The sequence below is a fragment of the Esox lucius genome, chromosome 15 (assembly GCF_011004845.1).
Source record: "Esox lucius isolate fEsoLuc1 chromosome 15, fEsoLuc1.pri, whole genome shotgun sequence".
In the NCBI taxonomy this organism is placed as follows: Eukaryota; Metazoa; Chordata; class Actinopteri; order Esociformes; family Esocidae; genus Esox; species Esox lucius.
Window position 1 is genome coordinate 11,149,978 of NC_047583.1, and position 13,244 is coordinate 11,163,221.

General features: G+C 40.5%; 1 protein-coding gene across 1 annotated transcript; it reads right to left on the bottom strand.

Moving 5' to 3' along the window:
* Positions 1–1,166: 1,166 nt before the first annotated feature.
* Positions 1,167–10,722, bottom strand: LOC105015785 (glutaminyl-peptide cyclotransferase). The gene is made up of 7 exons (XM_034297617.1): positions 10,246–10,722; positions 7,639–7,785; positions 6,759–7,040; positions 6,000–6,167; positions 3,197–3,296; positions 2,598–2,714; positions 1,167–2,515 (listed from the first exon to the last, which is right to left on the bottom strand). The coding sequence occupies exons 1-7, from the start codon at positions 10,360–10,362 to the stop codon at positions 2,337–2,339; spliced, it is 1,110 nt and encodes a 369-aa protein (XP_034153508.1). The 5' UTR covers positions 10,363–10,722; the 3' UTR covers positions 1,167–2,336.
* Between the last annotated feature and the right edge of the window lie 2,522 nt (positions 10,723–13,244).

Consider the following 13,244-nt stretch of genomic DNA (forward strand, 5'->3'; position numbering starts at 1 on the left):
GAAATTCTGAGGAATTTACAAGATTCTGCAGACTTTCAAGTTTCGACCGGTTTTGACATGTTCGACGGAACCTACCTGCAGTTGTACCCGAGTTCCCTGTTTGGATAGTACACAGGGATTTAGACGGGGCAAACAGAACAACATGTGGGGCAGAGATCACCGACACAAATACAGCTTCAACAACCGTAGGAATACTTCATGTCAAATGACAAGGCTCCCTTTGGCCTTTGATGTGAAGGCAGATCAAGGTGTAAACACTCACATCCCTGCATGCCAGTGAAATCTGTGCGCTACACACACCCTAGATAAACAACATTCATTATGGGAGTATTTTTGGGGTATAACTCGTTGAGACGTGATTGGAACAATTAGTGTGTGTGTGCGAGAATGCACAGACACAAATCTCCCAGGGAAGTCAGGGCCGGTGAGTTCTGTAAAACACCTACAGGAATACGATGAGGAGGCGCTGAATAAGGCTGGAGCCCTTCAGATGAGGCGTTTGGGTCTCCGCGACAGTAAAGCATCCTGAAAGCATTTCTGTTATGTTTCATGTTGTAGTAAAACGTGGTATCACAAACTACTGTATGAAAGGACAATGTCAAGATTCCAATGGAGATAATTCTGCACTTAACAATGTCCAACATTGTTGGTCAAAAGCTGTTTTAAAAGTTATTACAAATGTAATCTCTCTGATGGCATTCCATATATATCCAAGTGTTGCTAGGCGTCTGCAAGCATGTCTGCATGCACTGAGCCAGGGGTTCCACTGCCGATCCACATTCCTTCACACGGTAGTGTGGTGAATCCAGGGGATTTGGGAAGCGTGGAATTCAGGGGAGGTCCTGATAGGATTACCCGGTCATGGGATTGTTGTCTGGAGGAGGCTTGGGAAGAGAGGAGCCCCCTTCGGCTCCAGGGTCGGGGAGTCTTAGGGGCTGTGGAGGGCGCGGGGTAGGGGTGGGGGGTTAAGGATGAGGAAAGGTGAGTGGGGAACACCTGACTGAGCATCAGGTTCAGCCACACAAACAATGTCAACGGACTGTTTTTCAGTCTTGCCTTTCAGAATACACACAGCCATGACCTGAGTGAAAGATACGACTTTCAAACAATATGTATTATAATCCTTATGGGGGATTATCATTTATTTCAGACGTAAATGAAGGGAGTACATTTTTGGCAGTTATTTATTTTTGGGATATGGCTAACATTTTTCTATACTTATTTGAACTGGATAGTGTAATTTTATGTACATTCAGAAACAGATAAAGGATCCCACCATATCTTCATGTGATTGTACAAAGTTACAAGGTTTCTAGTAACATGATCTTTACATTAATGTATGGAATATTGAACATGTCAAAACTCTGTGCACTTTGGTCACAAAATTTGTGTTCGTACATTGAGGGCCGTGGTCGCAAGTCTGGATGCTCAAATCTGTAATTACATTTTGCAAGCTTGTACAAGGTAACAGTACATTATCTTATTATGCTTTTCGAGTTGAATTCATACAGATGTTTGGTTACAGAATTACAAGTTTGTAATTCAACTCTATTGTACAAGCTTGTCAAATATTGCTTGCAAGCACAAACTAAATGTACAAACTTGCGAGGATAAGCTTGCAAGCGGGTACCTTGTACAAGCCTGTAAAATGTAATTACAGATTTGAGCATCAGACCATGGCCCTCAATATACGACCACAGATTTTTTTCATGTTTTTTTTTATGTTTAAAATTCCATTTTAATGTACCAACATGAGTCAATGTTCAGCGCGCATCAACAGATAGTAACAAACAGCAATGTATACATAAAATGTAAAAAGTAATATGCCACAAAAAAATGTAACCACTTAATCATGTTTATTTTTGTACGTTTATCTGTATGTCTGTCCCTTCCTTCTGACCAGTTGGACACTGATATTAGCATTAGCACAAAGCCTAGCTCCTTGGAAAGAAGGGATGTAGTCACATAAAGGGACCACTGTCAAAGCAGACACACAGAAGATCCTGTGTGATAGTCTGGATGCTACATGGATAGAGCATCGATAGGACTGTGTGTGTCTGTGTTTTGGCGCGCCCTGTGAAGAGTGGGTGCTGAAAGGATGGTGTGTGAGGACGAGGAGAGCTCTTTGGACAGGGTTCTTAAAATAGCTTCTCTGTTTTCCACACTTAACTTTTGTGGATTCCTTGCTTGTATGTTGATTAAATTGAGTATGATTGCTAAAGTCTTTCCAACTTTGGACATTACTAGAGACGCACACTAACCTATATACACATCTTCATGTTTTGAAATGGTTATGTGTTGAGAGAGCTGTTGGTGAGCCTGGGAAGACTTGTGATTTAGGGGGCGTTTTGGGGGTTCACGGCTTGAGGCTTCATGTTGAGGTACTCCAGCACAAACACCTGCAGGATTTTGTTGAGGTTCTCAATGGTGGAGCGGTCTAGGTTTTGCTCATTGTCATCAAATGAGTGCCAGACAGAGGGGAACGGGGTTGGGATCAAATGGAGGACGCGCACACCTGAGAGAAAAGTAGAGTGCAACATTTATTAGTACAGTACGGAACGACAATGCCAGGTCTAATGTGTTTTGGGTTATCTTACCTCTACTGAGGAATGGCATGTGGTCATCCTGCACTGGACCTACTGGTATTCCAGGCCAGAAGTATTGTATCTCATTTGGATGGTCCCTCAGCTGACCCAGATTGTGTAAACGGCGTTCTGAGAAGAGAGGGTAAAGGGTGTGGCACATTACAAAGTTGGACCTAGTCAGACAAACGATTAGATAGAGATCGAGAGAGACAGAGAAAGATAGAAACACAGACATGGACAGACAAACAAGCAGAGATGGAGAAAAACTGGGGAAGATAGAGATATAGACAGACAAACAGACAGAGATCGAGAGAAACAGGAGGATACAGACATAGGTCTTGTTTACACTACGCTAGATTTTCCAAGACCCAAAATAAGTCTATCTAGCGTTTTATCCTCCCTCTCGTAATGTAAACAAGCCCATACACAGACAGAGGAAGGTAGAGACATAGATGGACAGACAGAACCAACACAGTGGAAGACAGACAGACAAACCGAGATAGAAAGACTGTGAAACAAACAAACAAACATAGACAGACAAACAGAAAAAGAGTGAGACAGACAGACAGAATCTGACAGAATAACAGAGATCAAAAATTGTGAGCTCTCACCAATGTTCTGCATTCTGGTGAGCCATCGGACGGTGTTGGGGAACTGGTTGCCAAATCGAGGGCTGGGGCCTCCAATCAAGTCTAGGAGCACAAACAGGTCCTGGAGGAGAGGGCAAAGACCGGGTAGAAAATGAGGATGGCGAGGGATTAATATTAAGGAAGTAAAAGTCCACTCAGGTCAGTGTGTGAGGGGGTCCACAGCCAGGACTCATGGGAAACTAACACTACACAGCCTGCTATTTAGAGAACTCCCTAAAATCAAACTCTGTTTGACTTTTTTATTGGAGCTGTGAGGTTATTAAAGACCACATCACATGTTCCACTGTGTGTCTACTAGCACCTTACGCATTGCAAGGCCTCTATGAAACACACAGACATTGCGGAAGCCAAGGTATAGCTCGTCCCTCACCGGAATGCTGCATGGTTTGTTTAAACAAAAGTAGTACTTTCTATCCATGGCCAGGATTCAGCAAGAATAGTGTCTTTAATTTATTTGTAATAATGTTATTGTAGATGGCAAAATGAAGGACCAAATGTACTGTTTGTATTCCACTACACCTCCCTAATAGTTGCTTGTCAAGCCTGAAAGATGTGTTTATATATTTACCCCCAATTTTTTGTTCCCAATAGCTGAATTATTTGCTGAATTATGCGTGCATGTCCACACATGACATCTGTGATGTCTAACACAATGTTTAAACAGTAATCTGTGATGTCTAACACAATGTTTAAACAGTAATCTGTGATGTCTAACACAATGTTTAAACAGTAATCTGTGATGTCTAACACAATGTTTAAACAGTAATCTGTGATGTCTAAAACAATGTTTAAACAGTAATCTGTGATGTCTAACACAATGTTTAAATAGTAATCTGTGATGTCTCACACAATGTTTAAATAGTAATCTGTGATGTCTGACACACAATGTTTAAATAGTAATCTGTGACGTCTGACACACAATGTTTAAATAGTAATCTGTGATGTCTAACACAATGTTTAAACATTAATCTGTGACGTCTGACACACAATGTTTAAATAGTAATCTGTGATGTCTAACACAAGGTTTAAATAGTAATCTGTGATGTCTAACACAATGTTTAAATAGTAATCTGTGATGTCTGACACACAATGTTTAAATAGTAATCTGTGATGTCTAACACAATGTTTAAACATTAATCTGTGACGTCTGACACACAATGTTTAAATAGTAATCTGTGATGTCTAACACAAGGTTTAAATAGTAATCTGTGATGTCTAATACAATGTTTAAATAGTAATCTGTGACGTCTGACACACAATGTTTAAATAGTAATCTGTGATGTCTAACACAATGTTTAAACAGTAATCTGTGACGTCTGACACACAATGTTTAAATAGTAATCTGTGATGTCTAACACAAAGTTTAAATAGTAATCTGTGATGTCTAACACAATGTTTAAATAGTAATCTGTGATGTCTGACACACAATGTTTAAATAGTAATCTGTGATGTCTAACACAATGTTTAAACATTAATCTGTGACGTCTGACACACAATGTTTAAATAGTAATCTGTGATGTCTAACACAAGGTTTAAATAGTAATCTGTGATGTCTAATACAATGTTTAAATAGTAATCTGTGACGTCTAACACAACGTTTAAATAGTAATCTGTGATGTCTGACATACAATGTTTAAATAGTAATCTGTGACGTCTGACATACAATGTTTAAATAATAATCTGTGATTTCTAACACAATTTTTAAATAGTAATCTGTGATGTCTGACATACAATGTTTAAATAGTAATCTGAGATGTCTAACACAATGTTTAAATGGTAATCTGTGATGTCTAACACAAAGTTTAAATAGTAATCTGGTATGTTTTACATACAATGTTTAAATAGTAATCTGTGATGTCTGACATACAATGTTTAAATAGTAATCTGTGACGTCTGACATACAATGTTTAAATAGTAATCTGTGTCGTCTGACATACAATGTTTAAATAGTAATCTGTGTCGTCTGACATACAATGTTTAAATAATAATCTGTGATTTCTAACACCATTTTTAAATAGTAATCTGCGATGTCTGACATACAACGTTTAAATAGTAATCTGTGATGCCTAACACAATGTTTAAATAGTAATCTGTGGTGTCTAACACAATGTTTAAATAGTAATCTGGGATGTTTTACATACAATGTTTAAATAGTAATCTGTGACGTCTGACATACAATGTTTAAATAGTAATCTGTGACGTCTAACACAATGTTTAAATAGTAATCTGTGACGTCTGACATACAATGTTTAAATAGTAATCTGTGACGTCTGACATACAATGTTTAAATAGTAATCTGTGACGTCTCACATATAATGTTTCAATATTAATCTGTGATGTCTAACATATAATGTTTCAATATTAATCTGTGATGTCTAACATACAATGTTCCAATAGTAATCTGTGATGTCTGACATACAATGTTTAAATAGTAATCTGTGATGTCTGACATACAATGTTTAAATAGTAATCTGTGATGTCTCACATATGTTTCAATATTAATCTGTGATGTCTAACATACAATGTTCCAATAGTAATCTGTGATGTCTGACATACAATGTTTAAATAGTAATCTGTGACGTCTGACATACAATGTTCCAATAGTAATCTGTGATGTCTAACACAAGGTTTAAATAGTAATCTGTGATGTCTGACATACAATGTTTAAATAGTAATCTGTGACGTCTGACATACAATGTTTAAATAGTAATCTGTGATGTCTGACATACAATGTTCCAAAAGTAATCTGTGATGTCTGACATACTATGGCATGCAGTTCGTTGGTGTCCACGGCTCCAGGTGGGTGCGCCGTGTTCTCCATCTTTTGGGCCAGGTGGCGCGAGCCGTACAGTGAGTCTGTTGAGGTCCACTGGAATAAAGCCTCCTCTCCATCAAAGAAAATCAGCTGGAGAGAGAGTTTAGGATCGGAGTCCTGAGAGAGAATCATATTGAGAAAGGAAAGAGAGAGATTTAGGGAGACTGCTGCCATCTATCGGTGTAAACACTGCACTGCTGCGAAGAAATTGGTATTGGTGGTGTTGTGGCTTTCGTCACGATCTGCCATGTCGGATGAACATGCTCCCTGGCCTTGGCCTAAGGCGGCGCCTGTCACTCAGGAACTTGATCCTCAGACTGAAGACAGCTGACCCAGGGAGCAGAGCAGCCGAGGCAGGAAAGGAGGCTGCTCTTCCCCTTCCCCTATCATCCCTCATCCTCCCCTTCCCCTATCATCCCTCATCCTCCCCTTCCCCTATCATCCCTCATCCTCCCCTTCCCCTATCATCCCTCATCCTCCCCTTCCCCTATCATCCCTCATCCTCCCCTTCCCCTATCATCCCTCAGAATTCTGCTAATCATTTCTGACATCAGCAACAACTGGGACATTTTAGTGTTTTTTTCCCCCCTTCTTCGTTTTTCCTTTCTGATTGGACACCGTAAACGATTTCAAAAACTGTCCCATGTTTGGTAAATCGTTCGACAGGTCAAGAGTTGACATATTGGAGAAGCTTAAACATTTCCCCACCTTCTGAGCCTTCAGCTCCTGGTCCAGAGCCCGTACCATCTCTAGCATCATGGCACAGGGAACGGCTGAGTCCGTGGCACCCAGGAACTCACGCCCATGCCACTGTGGAGGGTAGTACTTGGAGTCATAGTGGCATGCCAGTACTAGACGGCGCTGAGCAGAGGGGTTGAGAGTCGCAACGATGTTGTTGAAAGTCATGGGTCCGTAAGGGGTGTGTGACTCAAATCTATCCTCCTGAACATCCCAGCCTGCCGTCAGGGAACCCAGAGTGCTCTTGATGTGCTTGTGAAGCAAGCATATTACAAAATCAACATTGGGAAACATTTGAAAACACATGAGACGTCATCCTGCTAACTTAACGAAAACTGACTAAAACACATCACCACAAACTGACTGATCATCCAGACGCACGCACGCACACACACACGTTTGTTTTTATATCCTCATGGGGCCCTGAAAAACTAAATTTCATGCTCCCTTGCCCTAATCTTAACCCTAAACCTAACCCTTACCCTAACCCTAACCTTAAACTAAACCTAATCTAAACCCAACCCTAACCCTAACCTCAATAAAGTAACATTTATGCCTAAATTTACTAGATGTAATGCCTAGCCATAACCCTAAACTTAACCAACAACACCTGGATTTTAAAGAACCCCCCAATTCTAACACTAAAATTAACTGTATATTTGACCCTAAACCTAAACCCTGAGCCAGAAATTTACCTTCATGGAGCCCTACATTTTTTTTTCAGGTTTTAATATAGTTATGGGGACAAAATGACCCCACAAGGTAATAAAAACAAACACACACACACATCTCCTTAACTGACTTGGATACTAATTTCTATTTTCTAAGTTAATGCCATGGAGGCACAAACCTGCTGCACTGTCAGGCTGCCTGCAGAATTGGGGTACCGAGTCACGAGCAGAGGTCTGAGGTCCCTCTGCCACATCTGGTTTAGGTCTGTGTGTGACAGGACCCTGGTGATGTCGCTGGAGCTCAGTGTGGTAGGCCTGTGGCTGATCTAGACCGACAAGGGGAAAACGTACAAAGGAGCAGGATTATACAAGACAGACTTTATTAGAGTTCCTCCGTCGCCGAAGAAGGACCTGGCAGGAGACATTATAGAGGCAGTAAATATCTAGTCTGGCTGACAACAAACCCAAGCTTCTTGACAACAGAGCAATGAAAGGCTGCTTGATTTTGCAGTCATGCTTCATTTATAATGAAGGAGCCTGTGGTTTTTCACTGTTTAGGTCTCTGTGTCTTACTCAACCCCCGCACACAGCCCTCCGAGTGCTTCCCCCTTCGAAACACATCTGTCTGATATTCAGATTCAAACTGCGGTCTCGTTCCCCCAAGGAAAGGAAAAAAGTATGAAAGAGCGAATCAAAGCTCAGTGTATCCCTGTGTGAATACAGTGATGGACTCCAGGCTAGTGCCAGCGCCATCGCTCCATTGCTTGGTACCTCTTCAGTCCAGCCAGCATAGGAAGTCAATTACAATTGGTTGAACCAAGAAGGTGGATTAGTTTAACATCTCAAAACATGATGTATCAAGATAACCATGCAGAGAAACCAATACTGTGACTAAACCCAACCATTTTGATCCAATTTTGAAATATACAGTTTAGAACACTGTGATTATGAAAGTATATTGTGCTATAGACTTTCATAGTAGAGGATGGGAAATGTGCTCAAGAATTATATCCCGATTCAAGGACAGGCCTGGCTGGAAATACACATGACTAACAAATCACAACAGTCTCTCAATGTTGTAGCTTTGTGAAATATCTTCTAGAGTACAATAAACTGCTTTCAACTGGCTATTACGGTTTGCTGCGGTTTGTTACACTGATGTCTCTTGATCATACCAAGTCGTTGCTAACATATGTAAAATATGTTTGCCAGAGCTGCACCATCAAGGCAAGCTAAATGAACAGACAGGGTTACTCAACTGTCAGATCCACACAAGAAAATACCCAGAGGTGCACCATCTAGGCAAGCTAAATCAACAGGCAGTGTTACTCAACTGTCAGATCCACACAAGGAAATACCCAACTGTTGCAACTCAGCTACTATGAGACCAGATAACTGTTTCACAAGACTGTTCACGACTGACAAAACCAGATTTAATTTGCCTGCAATGAACTCAGATACGTTCAGTGTGAGAAACTGAGAAAAGAGACAAGAAGTACCCCAATTTGAGCATAGCTAAAGGGGGCATTGTAGAAATGTTTCATCTGGCAGGTTATCGCAGAAATTGACAATCCTTTTGAACAAAAAGCAGGCAGCTAGGAAATTCAAAAGGTGCCTGTTAATACGTTTAAACTGCCTCTCCCAGAGAATATAGTAAAAACTACAACTAATGAAAACAGAGTAGTATGGGAGAAACATCCTTCCTGACTTTTAATAACATTCTACAAAGACACACATTGATTGTATTCCACCAACCCAACCAGATCGTTTTTGTTTAGTCACAAAGTTCACCTGTTCCTTGTGTTCCTATGTTGTCCTGGTAACTGGGACAGAGCTCTCTGGACAGTAATGGTGGAGAAATAAAACGATGGTGAACGCAAGAACAACAAAACCCTTTCAATACCCTTCCCCAGTAGCCTGCACTGTGCTATGAACATCAGAGTAGCTCTATCATTTCAGTACATCAATATAATTTGTCTCTCTTCAATCAACATACGGAACACAAAAACACAGTGGAATTGTAGCTGGGTAATTAACTGGCTATTAACTAGTCAAAATAGATTGAAAGTAGTTCCAGAAAACATCCATATTCTCATATTCTAGTCATAGCCCCCCCCCCACCACACACACCCCCCCCCACCACAGAGACTGGATACATTTATTTACAAGATGGACTACTTAGAGAAAGGACTCACACCATGGCTTACACATTGAACAGAGAAAGAGTTAAAGGGGGTCCACATTTAGATCTATAAATATCAGGACCCGCAATTGGTGGATCAATGATGATGACTGTGCTGCCATAGCAACCAGACAAAGAAAAAAGGATGAAGAACATGGGACCTGTATAGCTAAGCGTCTTTAACCTCAAAGGAATTACACAACATATTTTGCAAATGAATAGCTAAAGCCCTTCGGGATACATAGGCCAACATCAGGCATTAAAGGCCATATGAGATCAAAGTTTGGATTTATTGACGCAATTTATGGATTATACTATTTCATGTTAACTCACTTTGAAAATAAGTGGTTTTCAATATTATCAAGTTTAAATAAGAAACGACAACCATTCTAGATACTGTCTGTGTTAATATTCACTAAATGTTGAAAATATACCTAGTTACAATATATAAAACATAACTTTTTTACATTGTTTATACATTCGTTTAACAATCCTTTAATAATCACATTTGCAATAGAAAAGGCTTAATTTATCAAATTAAGACAACTTTTTTATGGATAACAGCAACAACAACATACTCGTTTACACACGTTGTGTAGCTTACCTTCTCTTGTGTCCACGGTACCTGTGTCCTCTGTCCATCGATGTGATCGATAAATGTGACACATATGGCCACTACATAAAACAAATGCAAAAGCTGTCTGGGGCGACTATCAGCCATCGCCGCGGTTTGTCTCACTGAACCTCCCAAGCCTCTCCTCCACGTAATCTCTGATCATGTGAAAAACACGAGGGAGGACCCACGGCATTCTACACGCATATCACAATTTGCATCACATCGTTTTTATTAGGGGGGTTGTCAAATTCTTACTTGAATTTCATGTTTGATTTGTTACTAAGAAGGCACCATTTTAATCGATTTATGAGAATAACGTGAAAAAATCTGCACTCGATCTATGCTACATTTTTGACATGGCAGTCAACCAGTAACCAGCAAACAATGGCAGTACAAATTTAAGCCTAGACTTTCAAAATAAATTAATATCCATTTTTATTGCCTTAACCGTAGCATATTTTAAAGTAATCGATGTGTGACCTGAACTACTTGTGACAGCAGCGCGTCCAAATTGTATAATTGCAGAGCGCAAGTAGGGGGCGTTAAGGTATTTGAGAGTTCATGAATATACTGTAACGCCCATTAGCGCCTACCATTGGTCAGTTTGTTGTTAACTTCCATTGATCTGTTAACACGCTGGACTTCCTCGTTTTACGATACGTTCCACCCGGTTCAACCGGTGCTTTCATTGAAAGGACAGTAAAAGTATCGATTCAACAAACCTACGTTAGGACGATCAAAACCCACTAAGGCTTGCTCAAGTCTAGATATGGTGATACGAAAGATGAAAAGGCACTTGTTTTTGTATGAACAATTTAAATGAGATAATAATAAACTTTACATGAAATCTTGTCCAACATCTCAAAACTGTATTGCATAGGAAACAAATATTAAACCTTAAAAATAATGAATTAAAAACAGTAATGAAGTTAAATTAACAACCCACAAAAAAAATGTAAGCCTTCTTTTGTTAGGGTTTCAGAGTATAGAGTACCATTTTAAATTTGTTCAAGATGTCAACTGATGACACTTGAAATTGTTTAAGAACATATACAACTAAAGTTTGAAAAGCCTCTTATAATGTTTTGGTTAGGGTCAGAATTGACCCAGTGGTGAAGAATGGTGGTTGAGAATGCTATCAAATGCCGTTTTCCTACACTGAAACACATCAACACACAAGCATATACACTCACCTAAAGGATTATTAGGAACACCATACTAATACTGTGTTTGACCCCCTTTCGCCTTCAGAACTGCCTTAATTCTACGTGGCATTGATTCAACAAGGTGCTAAAAGCATTCTTTAGAAATGTTGGCCCATATTGATAGGATAGCATCTTGCAGTTGATGGAGATTTGTGGGATGCACATCCAGGGCACGAAGCTCCCGTTCCACCACAACCCAAAGATGCTCTATTGGGTTGAGATCTGGTGACTGTGGGGGCCATTTCAGTGAACTCATTGTCATGTTCAAGAAACCAATTTGAAATGATTTGAGCTTTGTGACATGGTGCATTATCCTGCTGGAAGTAGCCATCAGAGGATGGGTACATGGTGGTCATAAAGGGATGGACATGGTCAGAAACAATGCTCAGGTAGGCCGTGGCATTTAAACGATGCCCAATTGGCACTAAGGGGCCTAAAGTGTGCCAAGAAAACATCCCCCACACCATTACACCACCACCATTAGCCTGCACAGTGGTAACAAGGCATGATGGATCCATGTTCTCATTCTGTTTACGCCAAATTCTGACTCTACCATCTGAATGTCTCAACAGAAATCCAGACTCATCAGACCAGGCAACATTTTTCCAGTCTTCAACTGTCCAATTTTGGTGAGCTCGTGCAAATTGTAGCCTCTTTTTTCTATTTGTAGTGGAGATGAGTGGTACCCGGTGGGGTCTTCTGCTGTTGTAGCCCATCCGCCTCAAGGTTGTGCGTGTTGTGGCTTTACAAATGCTTTGCTGCATACCTCGGTTGTAACGAGTGGTTATTTCCGTCAAAGTTGCTCTTCTATCAGCTTGAATAAGTCGGCCCATTCTCCTCTGACCTCTAGCATCAACGAGGCATTTTTGCCCACAGGACTGCCGCATACTGGATGTTTTTCCCTTTTCACACCATTCTTTGTAAACCCTAGAAATGGTTATGCGTGAAAATCCCAGTAACTGAGCAGATTGTGAAATACTCAGACCAGCCCGTCTGGCACCAACAACCATGCCACGCTCAAAATTGCTTAAATCACCTTTCTTTCCCATTCTGACATTCAGTTTGGAGTTCAGGAGATTGTCTTGACCAGGACCACACCCCTAAATGCATTGAAGCAACTGCCATGTGATTGGTTGACTAGATAATGGCATTAATGAGAAATTTAATAAGTGTTCCTAATAATCCTTTAGGTGAGTGTACACTTACACAAACATAGTCATTCACACTATGTCCACAAAGGTCAATTTTTGTTTGAGTAGCTTGTTCTTGGTTATATTGGTTGAAGAAATGGTCATGCATAACAGCCTGGGGTATCACAATCTGGCTTTACTGTGTAGACCTGCATATTACAGGTGTAACTGCTCCTTACCAATGATATTGCTATTCCATAATAAGCAGGCTTGTAAAGCATATAGTCTATTTACCAACCACATTCAAAGAAGCCAGTCTTTCCAGAATCCCAGGCTCTGCAATCAGTCATGACTCTTTGTGCTGAGATTACTGATCCTGCTACATCTGACTCCCTACCTGAAGCGCCATCCAGCCCAAAGAGCAAGAAAAATAAGTGCCAGGACCAGGTGCTACAAATGCAAAATAATTACATAAAAAATGTCGTCCTATAGTGGGGTTTCCCCTGGATAGGGCCACAACGTCACTCAACCCCCGTCTCAGCCCCAAGGTTTTACGCTGCTGTATCATTGTGCCGGGGGAGTAGGGTCAGTTCTCCTTCTCCATAGATCCTTGTTAATTTAAGGAATGTGCTCTCAAAATTGTCCTTGTGTC